Source organism: Panthera tigris, chromosome D4 (assembly GCF_018350195.1).
Source record: "Panthera tigris isolate Pti1 chromosome D4, P.tigris_Pti1_mat1.1, whole genome shotgun sequence".
NCBI lineage: Eukaryota > Metazoa > Chordata > Mammalia > Carnivora > Felidae > Panthera > Panthera tigris.
The window spans coordinates 9166457-9182426 of NC_056672.1; the positions used below are offsets into that span (position 1 = coordinate 9166457).

Below are 15970 nucleotides of genomic sequence, written 5' to 3' on the forward strand. Positions count from 1 at the left end.
TCCCCCAGTATTTCTGCTTTTAGGCCATACCCAGGATTCATCTCCAACCAGGCATCCAGCTGACTTGCTTTGGGTGCTTCTGGTCCAAACAGGACCTTGCCAGTTTCTGTGTGAGTCACTTTGACAGGGAGGTCACTCATCTGACTGCTTTCGTCTATGGGCTAGAAAGGAGAAAAAAAAAATACACATCACCGCTTGGTGTTCACACAGCCTCCCAATTCTGTGCTGGGCATTTCTCAGCCTTTTGGCTGCCCAGCATCTGAACCCTTTTTCTGTGAATGGAAAGTTCACCACCTATGGAATCCTGGCAGGAAGTGGAATACCACCTCCTACTGAAGAAGCTGAAAACACCAGCCTCTCTTACAGCAAGGCTACCAGCACAAGACCTCAGCTCCATCCACCGGACGCACTCACCAAGGCTCTGTATAGGGACCCAGAAGGCTGGGGAAGCCGGCAGAAACAGGCATGCTGGAGGGAGGGCAGAGCACAGCAAGTGGCCTTGTGGAGCTCCTGCCCGACTCCCAGCGTCAGCCATAGGTCTCATTGTCGAGCTGTTCGGCTCAACGCTGACTGTTCTCCGGGCTTTCTTGGAGATCCAATGAATTACCCAATATCCCATTAACATATTCTCTTCTCACTTAAATCTGGCAGGGTTGATTTTTGCCATTTGCAACTCAGAACCCTCAACCCCCAAATAATACTTCCCCAGATAACAACTATTGCAAAGTCATGGTTTCTGAGAAAACAGGAACAGAGAAAGGTACTGTCACCTCATGAGGGGCCAGTCTAAGCTTCTGCAGAACCAAATGGCCTGGCATCTAATGCAGCCACGGGTGCTAGGAGTAGGATTTTAAAGCAAAAAGCTCTGCTCATCTGAAACCTGGCGAACGGGCCAAGACTGAGCTGAAGTTCATTATTAGACTCTCAATGAAAAATGGCTTGCTCAGAAAATTAGGAGAAAAAAATGAAATTGCAGAGGCTGCATTCAACCTACTTCAGAGAACAAATTTTTTTAAGAGGCGTAAAAATGGAGTAATCCTATGCAAATGCGTGCAACTCATTACAGGGTGACGTCACCTCTAGGAGCAGACCCCCAGGCCAGACGTTGTTGGTTTGGAAATGCTTGATGTTTTAGGAGTCCTCAAGTTATCTATCTCCTTAAAGGTAATAAAATTCAATATTTAGAGAACTTATCAATTCCAAAGGATTTTTCCTAAATTGTTCTTAATTGAAGTTAAATATAAATGGTAGGAAAAACAGTATACAGTAGCTTATCTTACGTATCTTTATAATAAATGACCAGAGGGGCGCCTGGGTGGCTCAGTTGGTTGAGCCTCCGACTTTGGCTCAGGTCAGGATCTCACGGTTTGTGGGTTTGAGCCCCGCGTTGGGTTCTGTGCTGACAGCTCAAAGCCTGGAGCCTGCTTTGGATTCTGTGTCTCCCTCTCTCTCTGCCCCTCCCCCACGTGTGTTCTGTCTCTCTCGAAAATAAACATTTAAAAAAATTTTTTTAAAAATGACCAGAAAAAAAAAGTTCTTTCTCCCTTCTCCTTTAAGAAAACACTGTAAGAATAAAAAACAATATGTTATGATTATCAACCAAAATAAGCTTTAAAAAAAGGAAAGGATTACTCCAAACTGTCTTTTTCGTTTTTCTTTTATGTGTGCTAAAGCGATGCATGTGAACACCATTACTTTGCACGCACGACGTTTCTTTCTCTTTAATGTGAAAGGTCATCTACACACCCACGTGATCAAGACCTACCAGTCGCTATTGCCTCCCTCGGAAAAGTCAGTTTACGTTACCTTGAACTATTATAATATAGCTTTTTCATTCTTATGTCATGCCTCAAAGAAAATTGGGAATCACCGTAGCTGGAATTAGATCTTTGGCAAAAAGCACTGAATGAGCACAGCAGAGTGTAAGAACATGATTTCAAAACAAACTGAGCAAGATGTCCACTTTGCCAACTTGAGCAAACAGAATGCACATGTGTCGAGATTAAAAGAAAAAAAAAGGTGCATGTCACAAGCCCAAGATCAGTGGCTAATTTTCCCAAGAGATGATAAGAGGTAAGAGCATTGTCCCGCTAACACGTTAAATCTCTCCCTGTGTGCTTGTTAGTTACAGACCCTTGTGAGGCATGCTCAGGTAAGGCTGGGGGCTATTACAAATCAGAGTGGTTTCTAAGTGCTCCAATATATGGTATTCTTCCCCTAGAATGGCCCACTGAGAGGGCCTTACACGTTAGACTCTTAACCCCATCCTTTCTTTCCCTGTGATAGATTACAGTGGTTAAGCCACATTTACTGTTCAAGAAGTTTCTGCGCAGAATAGTGGTTTCAACCTTTTTCTCTGGATCCAGGATGTTCACATTCAGAGTACGCCTCCCATGTACAGTGATTCTAGAAGGGTTCCCCAAGCAGGTTTATCAGAATCCATGAGAGAAGACAGTTTGAAACATACTCCCTCCCATTCGGCTGTGGAGAGCGGTACGTATACCTCCTCATGTGAATCACTGGCAGAGAACTTTGAGTTTTCGGAGAAAAAAAAGTCCAATAAATAAGTAATTGTGTTCTCATGATTCAGGAGAATTTTCAAAATCCTAGGAAATAACATTTAGGAATGTGCTGATGACTCCACACATAGAAGCCCTATCATAAACCTACACACAATGTCAAAAAATAAGTTAACCAAATATGTAAATTGTTTATGGAGTTTCATAATTTCAAATTAGTAATACACTAAGGAAACTGGGTCATATTTTATGTTTCTGTATCATTTACTGGGGAAATGCAATTATACAATCACTTAAGGTTCTTACACACATGCTATACATTCATAAACATATAGGTACACAGAAGATTCCAGAAGGTACACAAGAAACTTCGTCTGAGACGGAAGATGCCTTTCCAGTATATCCCTTTTATGCTATTCTAATTTTCAACTATGCTAATGTACTACTATTTTTACTTAGAAATGAATAGCTGAGTAAAAATAACGTTGGTATTCACAGAAAATGGTGCCGTAGGGCATGGTGGGGACTCACGGAGCAGAACAGAGCAGAAATGGGTGCAAAACGCCTCACCTCTCCGTCTGGTCCCAGGGCAGACTCTCCACCCTCGGCAATCTCTTCGGCCTTCTGCAAAGCAAGGTCAAGATGTCAGGTGTACGTGAATCAAGAAGACGGTTACAAGAAGAACTTTGTGGCAACGCTGTGGTATAAAAAAGCACTTCATCGCCACTCATCATCATCCAACAAAGCTTACATGTTAATGCCTTTCATTTGTATTTCTCTTCGCTGTCTGAGACAAGGTGTGTCTTTCACGGGCAACTTGCGGGGAGTTACTGAAAGCCACGTATGATTCAAGGCTGGCACACACCAAAGATTTGTGGGTCGAGTCTTCCAGGACCCAAAATGCTGAAGGTATGAGAACATCAGGGCTGAGGTCAGCACGTGGAATGTCCTTCCCCTGTTTGGCACTGGGAAGACAAATCCTGATGTAACTGGCTCCACATTCCTTGGCAAGGTTTCTAAAAACGTCCATCACGAATAAACTCGGAACCGCTCTTGGGTCATAAAAACACAGAATTGTACAACAATCCTGTGAGCTCTCTGGATGTTTTCCATTCAACCTAATCGGCTTTTCATAATACACAGTATTTCTATGGTGGGTACTAGGAGCAAATGTGATACAGATACTGTGATCTCATGACAAATTCCGTCACCTGCCATTTCTTAAATATTTCAATATCTTAGTCCATTAACCTCCATGTGCCTCAAAGACAGCCTAAATGAAAAGCGAGGATTATGTCACATTTGGGGCATACCCGAGAGAGTCTCATCTGCAATAAACACAGAAGAGTCTCAAATTTCTTACATTTATAACAACCTCTTTGACAAGGGAAATCTTTTCCATCACCTTTTCAGAATCCTTATTTGAAAGTTATTGCTGGAAAGCTATACTCTTCGTGTGTGAGGAAAAAAAACCAAAAAACCACTTTAGTCATTTCCTTTATCAAGACATTTAAGAAAATGAGCTTTCCTCCCCTGGGCTCTTTAGTTAATTAAAAATATATATAATGATACAGAATCGATATTAACTCTACTCTGTTTACTTAAGGCATTGATTATATAATACATTTTTGCTTTCCATGAAAATAACTCAATTGTCTCTTGACAAAACAGCTTTGAGAGGCAATGTTCAAAATCCAACCCTTTGTCCATACTGAAGAAATGCAGATCCCATAAACGTTTGAAATTTTGGGGAAGTTCTTTCAAAATTGTCTTACAAGGAATACATGTACGTAGGTATGCCAAAGCAAAGGGCATGAAAAAAAAAATGCAGTGCTTCTACCAAAGAGCAGGAAACAAAATGCTCCCTTTGGTTATGATTTCCCAAGAATTTAATATTCTATGTATGCCGCCCCAACGTGAAAAACATTTACACTCCAAAGGAGTGATGAGCGTCAAAAAAGACACCAGGCTCTATATCTTGGCGAAGGATATAGAGAACAATGGCAGAAAAGCCCAGAAAAAAAAACCTCCCATGTGACCAGCCCCTAAGAGTTCCAATTTTGGAATTCTCGGGCACTACACTCAGGCGACTGTTTTAATTAATGGGAGAAAGTCAATTAATCCCACCATTCTTTCCATACAAATCAGAAATAAGCTACAAATTTGGCCAACAAAGAAAATCAAATGAGACAATGAATAAGCCAATTTCCAATATCTAGTGAGTGGAACTGGATCACCATTTCAATGAATAGTACATTAAAAAGCTTGAAGGACCATAAATAATAGAATCAAAACCATTCTAAAGGATACTGTTCTATGAATATGCTTTGACTAGCTAGAGTGTTATCTAAAAACTGCCTCACAATCAGGCCCGTCCTTTATTTTAAATCCTCTAAACTCATTTTAAAAATAATATCGAATTCAAGAGGCAATGTAAGATTAGATTTAAAAAATTTGGTTCTGGAATTAGACCACCAGTGTTTGAATCCCCAGCTCTGTCACTAAGAACAAGAGATCTGAGCTATGTGATCTTGAGCAAATCTCCGTCGTGCTTCCCTCTTCTGTAAAAAAGGGACAGTAACAGTCCCTCCCTCATGGGGCTGAAGCAGGAAAGGATCGCTATTTCAGTACGTACAATCCAGTGTTCCATTATATACTGTTATATACATATATACTCCTAGCATCAACCTCCACAACGCACAAGTTTCAATGACTGTCTGAAGACTATTCCTTTATGTCTGTGACACTGGTTATAGCACTGCCTAAAACTGCTTCATAAGGTTCATCCCATGAATTCAGGGATTTCTGTCTGTTTTGTCACACGTATATCCCCACACTGACAAGGGGTCTTGGCACGTAAAAGGTACTAAGTAAATATTTGGTAAAAGAAGGAAGGAAGGAAGGAAGGAAGGAAGGAAGGAAGGAAGGAAGGAAGGAAGGAAGGGAAGCACCAAAATTAATAATAATAAAGAAGCATCCACTTAGCACACACTCAATGAATCATCATTATTGTAATTACATGCCAATGTATTTGCAAACCATAAAATTAGGTAAGAACACACACGCAATTCCTCACAGAACTGGCACGCCCTGAATTTATACCCAATCCTGCTGCTATTACACAAGGTGGAAGCCAGGTGGCAGTCTACTCTATGGCAAGAGACAACACATTCTCCCATCATGCTTTGGATTCTTTCAGTTTGATGATCTCTGGATCTCCCATGACACTGGTGCTTTATCTTGGCCACCCACCCCCCACAAAAATAAATAAGTAAATAAATAATCCCACAAAACATCCCTTTTCTTGGTTCAATGTTAACTCCAAACAGATTGCTCTTGGTGCTACCATGGTCTCCCACCAGTTGAGGAACGTTCATATACAGTTATCTCCATCACATGATTACAAACACATCCTACATTACCAGCTGATGCCTGAGCTTTTTTTTCTCCGTCGATTAAAAACAAAACAAAACAATCCTACAAAAAAACTACAAAAAAAACTACAACACTGTAGTTCATCCATTAATCAGGACTAAAAGGACCCTGTCTTGGCTTCTTCCAACCTGCAAAACATTGGGGACAAATTATGCTTGCTGGAGGGAGGAAGGAGTGTAATTCACCTAGTGATGGAAGGGGATACAGAACAAATTACTCACAACTAAAAACAGTGTGGCTTCCCAATGCCCAAGGCCAATGGCAATTTAGAAATTCCACTTAGGAATGTTCACCAAGCTGTGTGCACTGCTACCTGTTTTCCTTGCAGAAGCTATGTGAGATAACTGGCAATGGGCGCAAAGAGGCCAAGGAATCCCTACATGTGAAAATCCTGTGTAAGCCTGCACCCAGGAAAATAAACTTCAGCGGGGCACTTCCTTCACAGCACTACCCCAACACAGGCCACGAACGGCCTCGATCTGTAAAGAAACGGTGTTCTACCAAATATTTCACAATTTTACAATTTGTATGATGAAGCGAATGCATTTTATCCCCCAGCAGGTGTTGTTACACTATGCTAAAACAACATTCAAGAGCGTTGGCATCGTACAGACTCATTCTGTTTCAGCGGAAACCTAAGCTTTCAGAAACCACTTGGGTTATTTTTACTGTCATTTAAGTGGACCTTTGAGCATTAAGATAGGTGATCAAGCAATAAAAAATACCCAAGAATATCAAATGAACAGGCAACTGCACATTACTGTGCTTGTACTCTGCAGAGAAAACCAACTCCAACATTTTTGACTCAAGTAACTGGTCAATCCAGTTCAGCAGGACTCTGATCCAAACTTCAGTTTTCACCCATTTTGATACTGAGCTAATCAAATTAATCTAATCACGCTGGCATTGCATTCACCTACCTTGACCACAGTCCCTACACTCAGATGCCCAGAATTTCTTAGAACTTTCCTTTGACCTGTGAAATTGTCCTCGTGGGGGTACATCATCATCTTGGGGGGAGGGGGGAGAAACAGGAGAGACAGAAGAATTGAGAAGAAGTGGAGAGCGGCTTGAATTTAAAACAAGTGTCTCAACAATATTACTATACTTTTGCATCTGATGCCTCTTTTCACCAAAAACTATACCAACAGGTTTTTCTGATTTGTTGATATCTAAAAAGGATGAAAACACATTTCCTCTTACCATACTGACCAATGTGGTATGCTGTGCCAGAAACACTCCCCCTCCAATATGTCATGGTCCTGAGATTTACTCCTAACAGTGTCTTCTGAGAAAGAGAATTAAAGAACTTCTGGAAGGAAAACTGAACACTACGATGGAAAAGGTACTTGACCCAACAGTGCCCCATGGGATTTGGACGGTTCTTATTAGCATCTTGAGTTTCCAAGAAATGTCACAAATTAATAGCAAGGGTGTAGTTCTGTTGGTATACACGCCATCGAAAGACTTTGGAAGACGGAATTAAATATTTATTTTTGGCCTGAAGTCAACAGCTCGGGAAGCTGAGCCTGTGAAATGACCACGTGTCTTGACAGTAGGTTGGGTGAGGGAGGTCGGGGATGGCTGGCATGGGCTCCTGACCACAGCTGAAGGAAGAACTCTAAAGCCCTGCAAGGGCCACCTTATTACCACCAGGAACCACCGTAAATTAGAGGCTTTATGATTAAAAAATTCTCTTTGTAGGAGCTAGGGAGAGAGAGATAGGCAGGGTCCACCACAAAGAATAAATCTTCACTTCCTACTACATGCCTCAACAGGCAAAGAACCTGTCACTGTCCCAAAAGACATCTTACCTAATTGCTCCTAACTAAAATACATACATACATACATACATACATACATACATACATACATACATAAAGTAGCCATTTATTCTCTCGATATCACAGAGAACATACAGCATGGGGAAAGAGAAGATTTTATTTAAAAAAAAAAAAACTATAACCACATTTCAACAATTACTATCCTACATTTATACTGCAAAATTGTTTCATAAAATAATTAATACTAACTGAGCACTTACTCTGTGCCAGGGTATACTCTAAATGCTTTTTTTTAAGTTTACTTATTTATTTTGAGACAGAGAGAGAGAGAGAGAACAGGGGAGGGGCAGAAAGAGAGGGAGAGACGGAGAAAGAGAGAGAAAGAGACAGAGAATCCCAAGCAGGCTCTGTGCTGTCAGGGCAGAGCCCAACACAGGGTTCAATCTCACAAACTCTGAGATCATGATCTGAACAGAAATCAAGAGTCGGACACTCGGCCAACTGAGCTGCCCGGGGCCCCACTAAATGCTTTAGATACACTTTACCATGTAATCCTATCACCTTCTTACAGATCCAGAGACTGAAGCACGAGGTAATAGGTCTTTTAATGAAATACTCTATAAGGGAATGAAAGCAAATTTGTACAAAATTTAAAAGTCTGCAGACTGGGGGCGCCTGGGTGGCGCAGTCGGCTAAGCGTCCGACTTCAGCCAGGTCACGATCTCGCGGTCCGTGAGTTCGAGCCCCGCGTCAGGCTCTGGGCTGATGGCTCGGAGCCTGGAGCCTGTTTCCGATTCTGTGTCTCCTCTCTCTCTGCCCCTCCCCCGTTCATGCTCTGTCTCTCTCTGTGCCCAAAAAAAAAAAAAAAAAAAAAAAAAAAAAACGTTGAAAAAAAAAAATAAAAGTCTGCAGACTAATGTGATTTATTAGACAGTGGCTCAATTTTCTACTCTAGTATGCTCAATCCTACTTGTACACACCCTGGTGGCCTTATGTAGCCCCATGCCCTTTTATACCTTGTAGTCACCCAGCAGATGTTAAGAGAACGATCATGGCAGGGGACAGAGACCTCAAGGTCATGCAGAGTGCACATCAGAGTACATTAATCTTGTCACACTGCAAAGACTGGTTTCACATAATTAGATATTTCCATACTTTACAAATTATGCCTCCTCTAACACCTAGGTAGATACATGTATTTCGTTTCCTATTCCTCCACCTCAAGGGCATTCATGGAAGACCAGACCCACAGCGAGAAGCTCCAGAATGATTTATAAATGTTATACGTCACAGCAGCAGCTCTGATGGTGAGAAGAGAGAAGCAAACATGGTCAAGGCAGGTTAAAGAAAACCCACTCTCCTGTTTACCAACAGCAAGGAAACACAATAAACTCCACCAGAAAGAGAGAGAACTTCTCTGTTACATTGGGGCAATTAAAAAAAAAAATCGATCCCTTTCCATTTAAGTTACAAGGTCAACCACACTCATCTACAAGAGCGTAGATACAGTCAGCTGTAGCCGAGTGGTCCTGTACCTGTTGCTATAGCACAATGTTCTTGGTCCACTGGGTAAAGAAGGCTTTCTCAAAATAAAGGCTTATTGATGCCTTACTTCATTAAAAACAAACAAACGAACAAACCAACTGCAGACAGGTACAGCATAATACTGTTCTGTGGGAAAATGCTTTCTCAAAGGGTCAGTGCGGAACTTTTAAGCTTCAGGACACAGCCTTCCTCCCCAGCAGAGAAGCTGGAAGGAGCCATCTCAATCATTCACTCTAATGGAGGGAAGAAGAACTGCAGATAATCCAAACTGTCAAATAATCAGCTTTTGAAAGCATCCATTTGCTTTGCACTTGAATAAAGGTGCATCGGCAATTGTGTAACTTGCTTTGAAAGAAGTCTCAAAGCCCCAGGAAAGAGACAGGTTTCAGGAAGGAGCCTGGTTTCTTTGTTTCCTCCATTATCCCATTTGTCCCAGCAAGATGGCCCCGGAAGGAAATACAGCAGGTCCTCCCCAGTCCTGCTGAGGGCAGGGTGTGCTCAAATGCTGGGGATCCTGACAGAGCACCGGGAAGGAGGCAGAGGGCTGATGATCAACTAATGGTTCTGCACATTCAATCGTGTGAGATAACCAGCCAGAGCCACCCAGAGATTCCCACCAGGCAGACAGGAGGGAGTTGCTTTGGTATCCATTATTCTTTTGCCAGGAAACCAGTCCCCGCCCCCAATTTGACTCCTGGGGCTTCCTTTTCCGCATTCATCGTGGTTTATCATTATGTACCTGGTTGCATATTTGATTAATGTCTACCTGCCTCTCGCTCTCTGATGGAACTGAGAAGGCACGTGTGCTTCTCCTGGCCATCGCCTTCTTTCTCCCCCAACGTGTAGCCCGCTGCCTAGCTTCAGTTGATACTCGTCAAACAAATAGATAAAAGAGAAAAGAATAAATGCTATCAGCAAAACTGAAGCTAAGAGTTTGGAAGTAGAGAGCCAATCTATAGATCATGCAAAGTTGGCAGCATCGTGAAAAATAGTGTGACAGGTTCCCGCTCTATACAGATTAACACAAAAATAAAGGCATAATCCCCATCACTCAGTTAGAGATCTTTCTTTGCCTACGATGATATAACAATCTAATACCATGGCAGGAATCCATTAATTATAAGCCAGAAGCTCAATTCGGGGACCCTTCAGCTTTTACATCACACACACACCAAGTAGAATTTGAATTTTACTGCTACGGACACCAACAGTGACCTTTTCCTGGCCACTTCTGCAAAACACAGCTCCGGACTAGGAAAAACGAAAACTGCCGTTTCATGGGGTCCCCTTGTGGAATGTTACAGAATTCTTTCTACCTGTTTGCCCATGTGCCTTTCTCTGACTCTGAAAGCGTCTTTTGAAGTCAGAAACTGGGAGCTGACATTCTGCAGAGTCTATAATGCCACCTTGACAAGAAAATGAGGGATCGCTCACCGACGAAATGTCTAAATCCAAGCCCTGAGTCATTGCGCACTCTTCACATTGCGGGAAGCTATCTTCTACTAAAGAAGTCAGGTGCAAGAAGGCACCTTCTCAATCATTTATTTCTCCTCCTTAATTATGAAGCAGGGATGGGAATTCAGGAGCCATGAAATTAATTATTTTTTGAAAAACATTGCGTTCAATTATTCAGTGCACAGAATAAATGATTAAATGGCACCAATCTTCAATCCTCACAGCCCTGGCCGAGACTTCCTGTTTCTTGCTGGTGTGTGTGTCCAGGCCAATCAGGGTGTGCCGTGAAAACAAAACATGAACCAAGAACCAAATCACCAGACCACTCAGGATTCAGAGAGGATCTGTATTCACAGGTCTACACTGGCAGGTTGCCCTTGAATCAAGATACAATATCTGCAGGGCAGAAATTCTAAATCTTACTCTTCACTTTCTGTGCAATATAATTAGGTTATATTGTACATAAAACGATTTACTGTTCTCTGTAATAACCTAAAACCCTGCCTTAGACACTCACCTTACTGTGACACCAGGGCAGCTGAACTGAATGAAGGAACCACTTTGACACTGTCTCCCGTTCAAATAAACAGACTGAAATCTGTTTTGAAAGTACCCCAACGCCATCTCTTAACATCTTTCTCAGGCTCTTTCCATCTGTACTCTGCATTCCTTCTTAATTTTCATCACCCTACCACACTGGCATTAAACTTAGGCAAATACTTCTGTGCCCTCACATCTTTCCCTTTTTTACTGACCGTATACACTTGATATTTCAACACTGTACGGGACCGTGAAAGTATGGACAGAACCGTTACAGTTTGGAACATCCTACTGGCTACACCCTCATCTCCGACCTGTGGTCTGGTGTGCCTCATCACCTCTTTGACACCGTGCCTGTTTTGGATAAGCATTTTCTGCAACTCAAATATCTGAGTCTTCCACTAGGGCAGTAACGAGTAAATATATATGTATATATATATATAGATATACACACACATATATATATATATATACACACACACATATATATACACATATATATGTATATATACATACATGTATATATGCATATATATATATATATATATATATATATATATATATTTAAGTTCTTTTACTTTTAAGAGACAGAGAGTGACATAGCATGGGCAGGGGAGGGGCAGAGAGCGAGGGAAACACAGAATCTGAAGCGGACTCCAGGCTCTGGGTTGCCAGTACAGAGCCCAACTCGGGGCTCGAACCCATGATCATGACCTGAGCCAAAGTCGGATGCTTAACCGACTGAGCCACCCAGGTGCCCCAGGAGAATGTATTAAAGGGCCCTGGACTGGCTCCTGACCATACACTCCTCTCCTCTGACTCACTAGGGCGCTCACCTTCTTCCTCTTCCTCCTCTTCTTCTTCTCTTTGGCGGCCTGGGCTTGCTTGTGCTCCCAAACCAGGTTGGTCAGGTTGGCCACATACTCATCAGTCTGCTGTAAAAGGTAAGCTAAACGCCTGTCTTTCTTTTGATCAATCAGTTTTCTGTAGCCCTCTTCATCTTCAGCCTATTAAGGAAAGAAGAACACGGTCAGGGCGCCATAAAGATTGGCAGACGACTCCATCTGCCGCTCCTCCGCCCCCCTCATGGTCTGAACTCTGACCGGTGGTGAGTGCGGGCAACCTAAGGATCCACGCTGCGCGAGTTATGGCGCACAATCCGGGTCTGGGGTGCGCTTGGGGGCGCCATGCCTGCGTCCCAGGACACGCGGGCTCGTAGCAGTCAGGACACTGAACCACACTACTTATGTGGTGCGAGCAAGTCCTCAAAGTCAGCTCTTTGCTCTTCTAAGGTTCTTTGTGCGCGCGCACAAACACACACACACACACACACACACACACACACACACACAGAGATAAAATTTGAGAATCCGTCATCCAAAGTGTATCCTTAACTTTGTATTCTGGAAATTTTCAAAAACAAGGGAAAGCACTTTGTATTCTGGAAATTTTCAAAAACAAGGGAAAGCAGAGAGGAGAGTATAATCTCTCATATCACCAACACCAAGCAACAGGAATTAACTCACGAGGACTCCCTTTTCACGGCTACCCTTCCCTCAAGTTCTCTCCCCAGTCCCAAGCTAGAGTGTCCTGAAGCAAATTCCAGACATAAGATCTCTTCATTCAGAAATAGTTCAGTAAGTATTTCTAATGGCAAAGACTCCAATGGACTCTAAGTGTAGTAAGTATAACTTCATATACGTAAAAGCATCACAAACACCACGGCTGATAGGAAAAGTCAAATTCGGGGGAGTTTTGTCACTGACAGGCACGGCGCGACGGGCCTACGTGACTAGAGGCGAGTCATTTAGCACCTGGAGTCTGATACTGCTGGGTAATAAAACAGGTACAGTAATTTCCAACTCTACCTCCCATTAAGCAACATTATGAGGTTAAATGCAATAAAAACTCTGATGTACTCTGGGCCATTTCAAGAGAAATCTCTTTTATGCATCCCAATAAAAAGGACAGCTCAAAATATTTTCCTCGTGTGACGCGCAGGATAAAAAGGGACATACCACAAAATCTTCCACTCTGCGGAAAAGCTGGGGAGCTTTGGTCCAGGGGCACCACTCCAGCATGTGCCCGAGTGACAGCCGTTTTATAACCCAGTCTAGCTGCTGTCTGCCCCGTGGATGAGTGTGAACCTCAAATGCTATTATAACTCTAATTGCTTTTGGTTATGGTTGATCTCACTTGAAGAAAGAGTGATAAAAACTGCAGTTTCCCTGTTATCTGTATATTCCATCATTTAATTGCAAAAATTAATGATTTGCAAATGCCTAATCATTAGTGTCAAACCAATCTGTTACTGAAGTTCTAATATAGTTTCACTCCAGTTGAATCAGACAAATTTTGACCGCTTACTGCTCAAATTACTATAAAGCAGCCTCCTTGGCTAGTTAGAAATCTCGTGGACAGTCGTCTCCTTCCCGAAAAAGCAGAGGGAGGTTGGAGGAGATCTAAGGTTTAGTAATACCTGGAAACAGGGCTCTTTAAAACATGGTGTTTAGTCTCTGGAATCCACAAAATTAGTGGGGAAAAAAATTCAAACCATAATAACACCAAGAAAGGCCTTGTCACTTGGAATTTTCCAGGTTCGTAATTATGGGCCAAGGCTAATGATTTTATCTCCATCCTACTCTCAGGCATTATGTCTCAGGTACAATTTGCAGGTCTCGTATCATTATAGATCACACACACTTTTAAAATTCCATGGTGTGCTCCGAGGTCCAATTCCAAAAATAAATGGTCAATAAAACCAAACACCCAGGTCAATGATGTAAACCAATCCCTTCTGTATTTATATATCCATTAAAAAATAATAGCATAAATGCAATGACCCGTGGGTAGCCTTTGACAATAACACAGCTATAACCAAAAACGCAACATTTCAAAATTAACTTAAAAATCACTTTTTATACTGCTAGGGAGAAATTTCTATCATTAAAAAAAAAAAAAAAAGGATAACACCAGAGGCTTCAAAAAACAGACCTTCTTCGAGTCCAAGATATAACTTCATGACACATTCATGCAAAGCAACCTGTATCATGAGTCTCAAAGACGCAAAATTTTACAAAGGACGATCTGGTTGTTAAATACAACTCCTGAAAGCTGTACGACCCGCCTTTATGTGAGAAGCTATAATCTGAACAGCAATGCTGCCCCAGGACAGGCAAGCACTCGACTCATCAGCCGTGGTCCTGGATTCGTGGTATGTGCTGTCCAGGAAAGAGAAGATGTGCTTACTCCATCCGTACGAGGTTCAAAGGAGTGTGTTAACATGTTTGAGAAGCCGCTTTTACTCACTCCCTGCTATAGCATATTTACCATTCTCAATACGGGTGCCTGTGAGGACCCCCATTTCCCGGGGTCCCTGCAGGCGAGCGAGCCCCTTACCATCAGTCTTCGCATTCTTTCCTTTTCGATACGCTCCGTCTCTTTTTTCTGCTCTCTTTCCGTGTTGGCGTGCCAAGTTGCCACTGCTTTGGACAGCTTCTGGATCTTCCCGGCCACAGACCGATGGTATTCCTTAAAATCTTTTGCATGCTGCAAAATACTGTTCAGGTACTCCTACAGGATCCAAAGGGAGGAGAAAAGGACACTCAAAGTCTATTTCCCATGAGGTTTCAGCGTAGCCCAAGAAAGCACACACTCTGGCTTCATGAGAGTGGACGATTAGAATCTTCTGGGAGACAGGTGCCCTGGGATGTCTCCTGGCAGCTGAGCTGTGGGCTATGGGGCTGGTGAAAAAGGCTCTCAAAGTTTGTTTGGGCGCCAGTGTGTGGAAGCGAAACCTCTCAGGCCTCAAAAAATACGGCCCCATGAAAATGGCAGGATCAAGCATTGGCAGAAGCATGCAAAACAGCAGTGAGGAAATGTAAAGCACATCACCCTCAAATAAACCCGAGGGAGGAGGGTATTTTCAGTGAGAACCAGGTTATAAAAGTCATGCCTCTTCTGCTCTAACTTAAGCGCCTTAGAACCGTGACTTGAAATAAGATGAGGAGCCACGAAAATCGCCGCCATAATTCAGATCTACTTTTGAAATACAGGAGGAGACACGTGTACCAACGAATATCTAACTTTTTTTTTTTCCAAATGAAACGAAGCTGGGGCATTAAATCGAGCACCAGAAAACAAACACAACTTATAGGGCTTCTAATGCAAAATCAAATCCTGCATCAAAAATATTTCCAACCCCCTAGGAAGGAACATTTTAAAATATCTGCCCCTGGGTGCCTGGATGGCTCAGTCGGTTAAGTGTCCGACTTCAGCTCAGGTCATGATCTCACGGTTTGTGAGATGTGAGCCCCACGTCGGGCTTTATGCTGGCAGCTCAGAGCCTGGAGCCTGCTTCGCATTTTGTGTTTCCCCCTCTCTCTACCCCTCCTTGGCTTGCGCTCTTTCACTCTCTCTCTCTCAAAAATAAATAAACGCTAAAAAAATTTTTTTTTTAAATCTGCCCCTATGAAACCTCCAACGGGGCCCCAGAAAAGCCCAGGAGGCTGTATTTACATTCGTTATAAAAATAACTGTTTTGGGGAGCCTGGGTGGCTCGTCATTTAAGCCTCAGACTTCGGCTCTGGTCATGATCTCCCAGTTTGTAGGTTCGAGCCCCGCATCGGGCTCTGTGTTGACAGCTCAGAGCCTGGAGCCTGCTTCGGATTCTGTGTCTCCCTCTCTGTCTGC

The 15970-nt window shown here is 42.7% G+C and overlaps 1 protein-coding gene across 4 annotated transcripts in view; it reads right to left on the bottom strand.

Moving 5' to 3' along the window:
* SMARCA2 (SWI/SNF related, matrix associated, actin dependent regulator of chromatin, subfamily a, member 2) overlaps positions 1 to 15970 on the bottom strand; it is a 180573-nt gene that overhangs the window by 122064 nt on the left and 42539 nt on the right. For all 4 annotated transcript variants that reach the window (XM_042963969.1, XM_042963972.1, XM_042963970.1 and 1 more), the window contains exons 8-11: positions 14678 to 14851; positions 12115 to 12285; positions 3090 to 3143; positions 31 to 161 (exon numbers count right to left, since the gene is read on the bottom strand). In XM_042963969.1, the coding sequence (XP_042819903.1) occupies positions 31 to 161; positions 3090 to 3143; positions 12115 to 12285; positions 14678 to 14851 (530 nt within the window). The remainder of the gene's footprint in view (positions 1 to 30; positions 162 to 3089; positions 3144 to 12114; positions 12286 to 14677; positions 14852 to 15970) is intronic.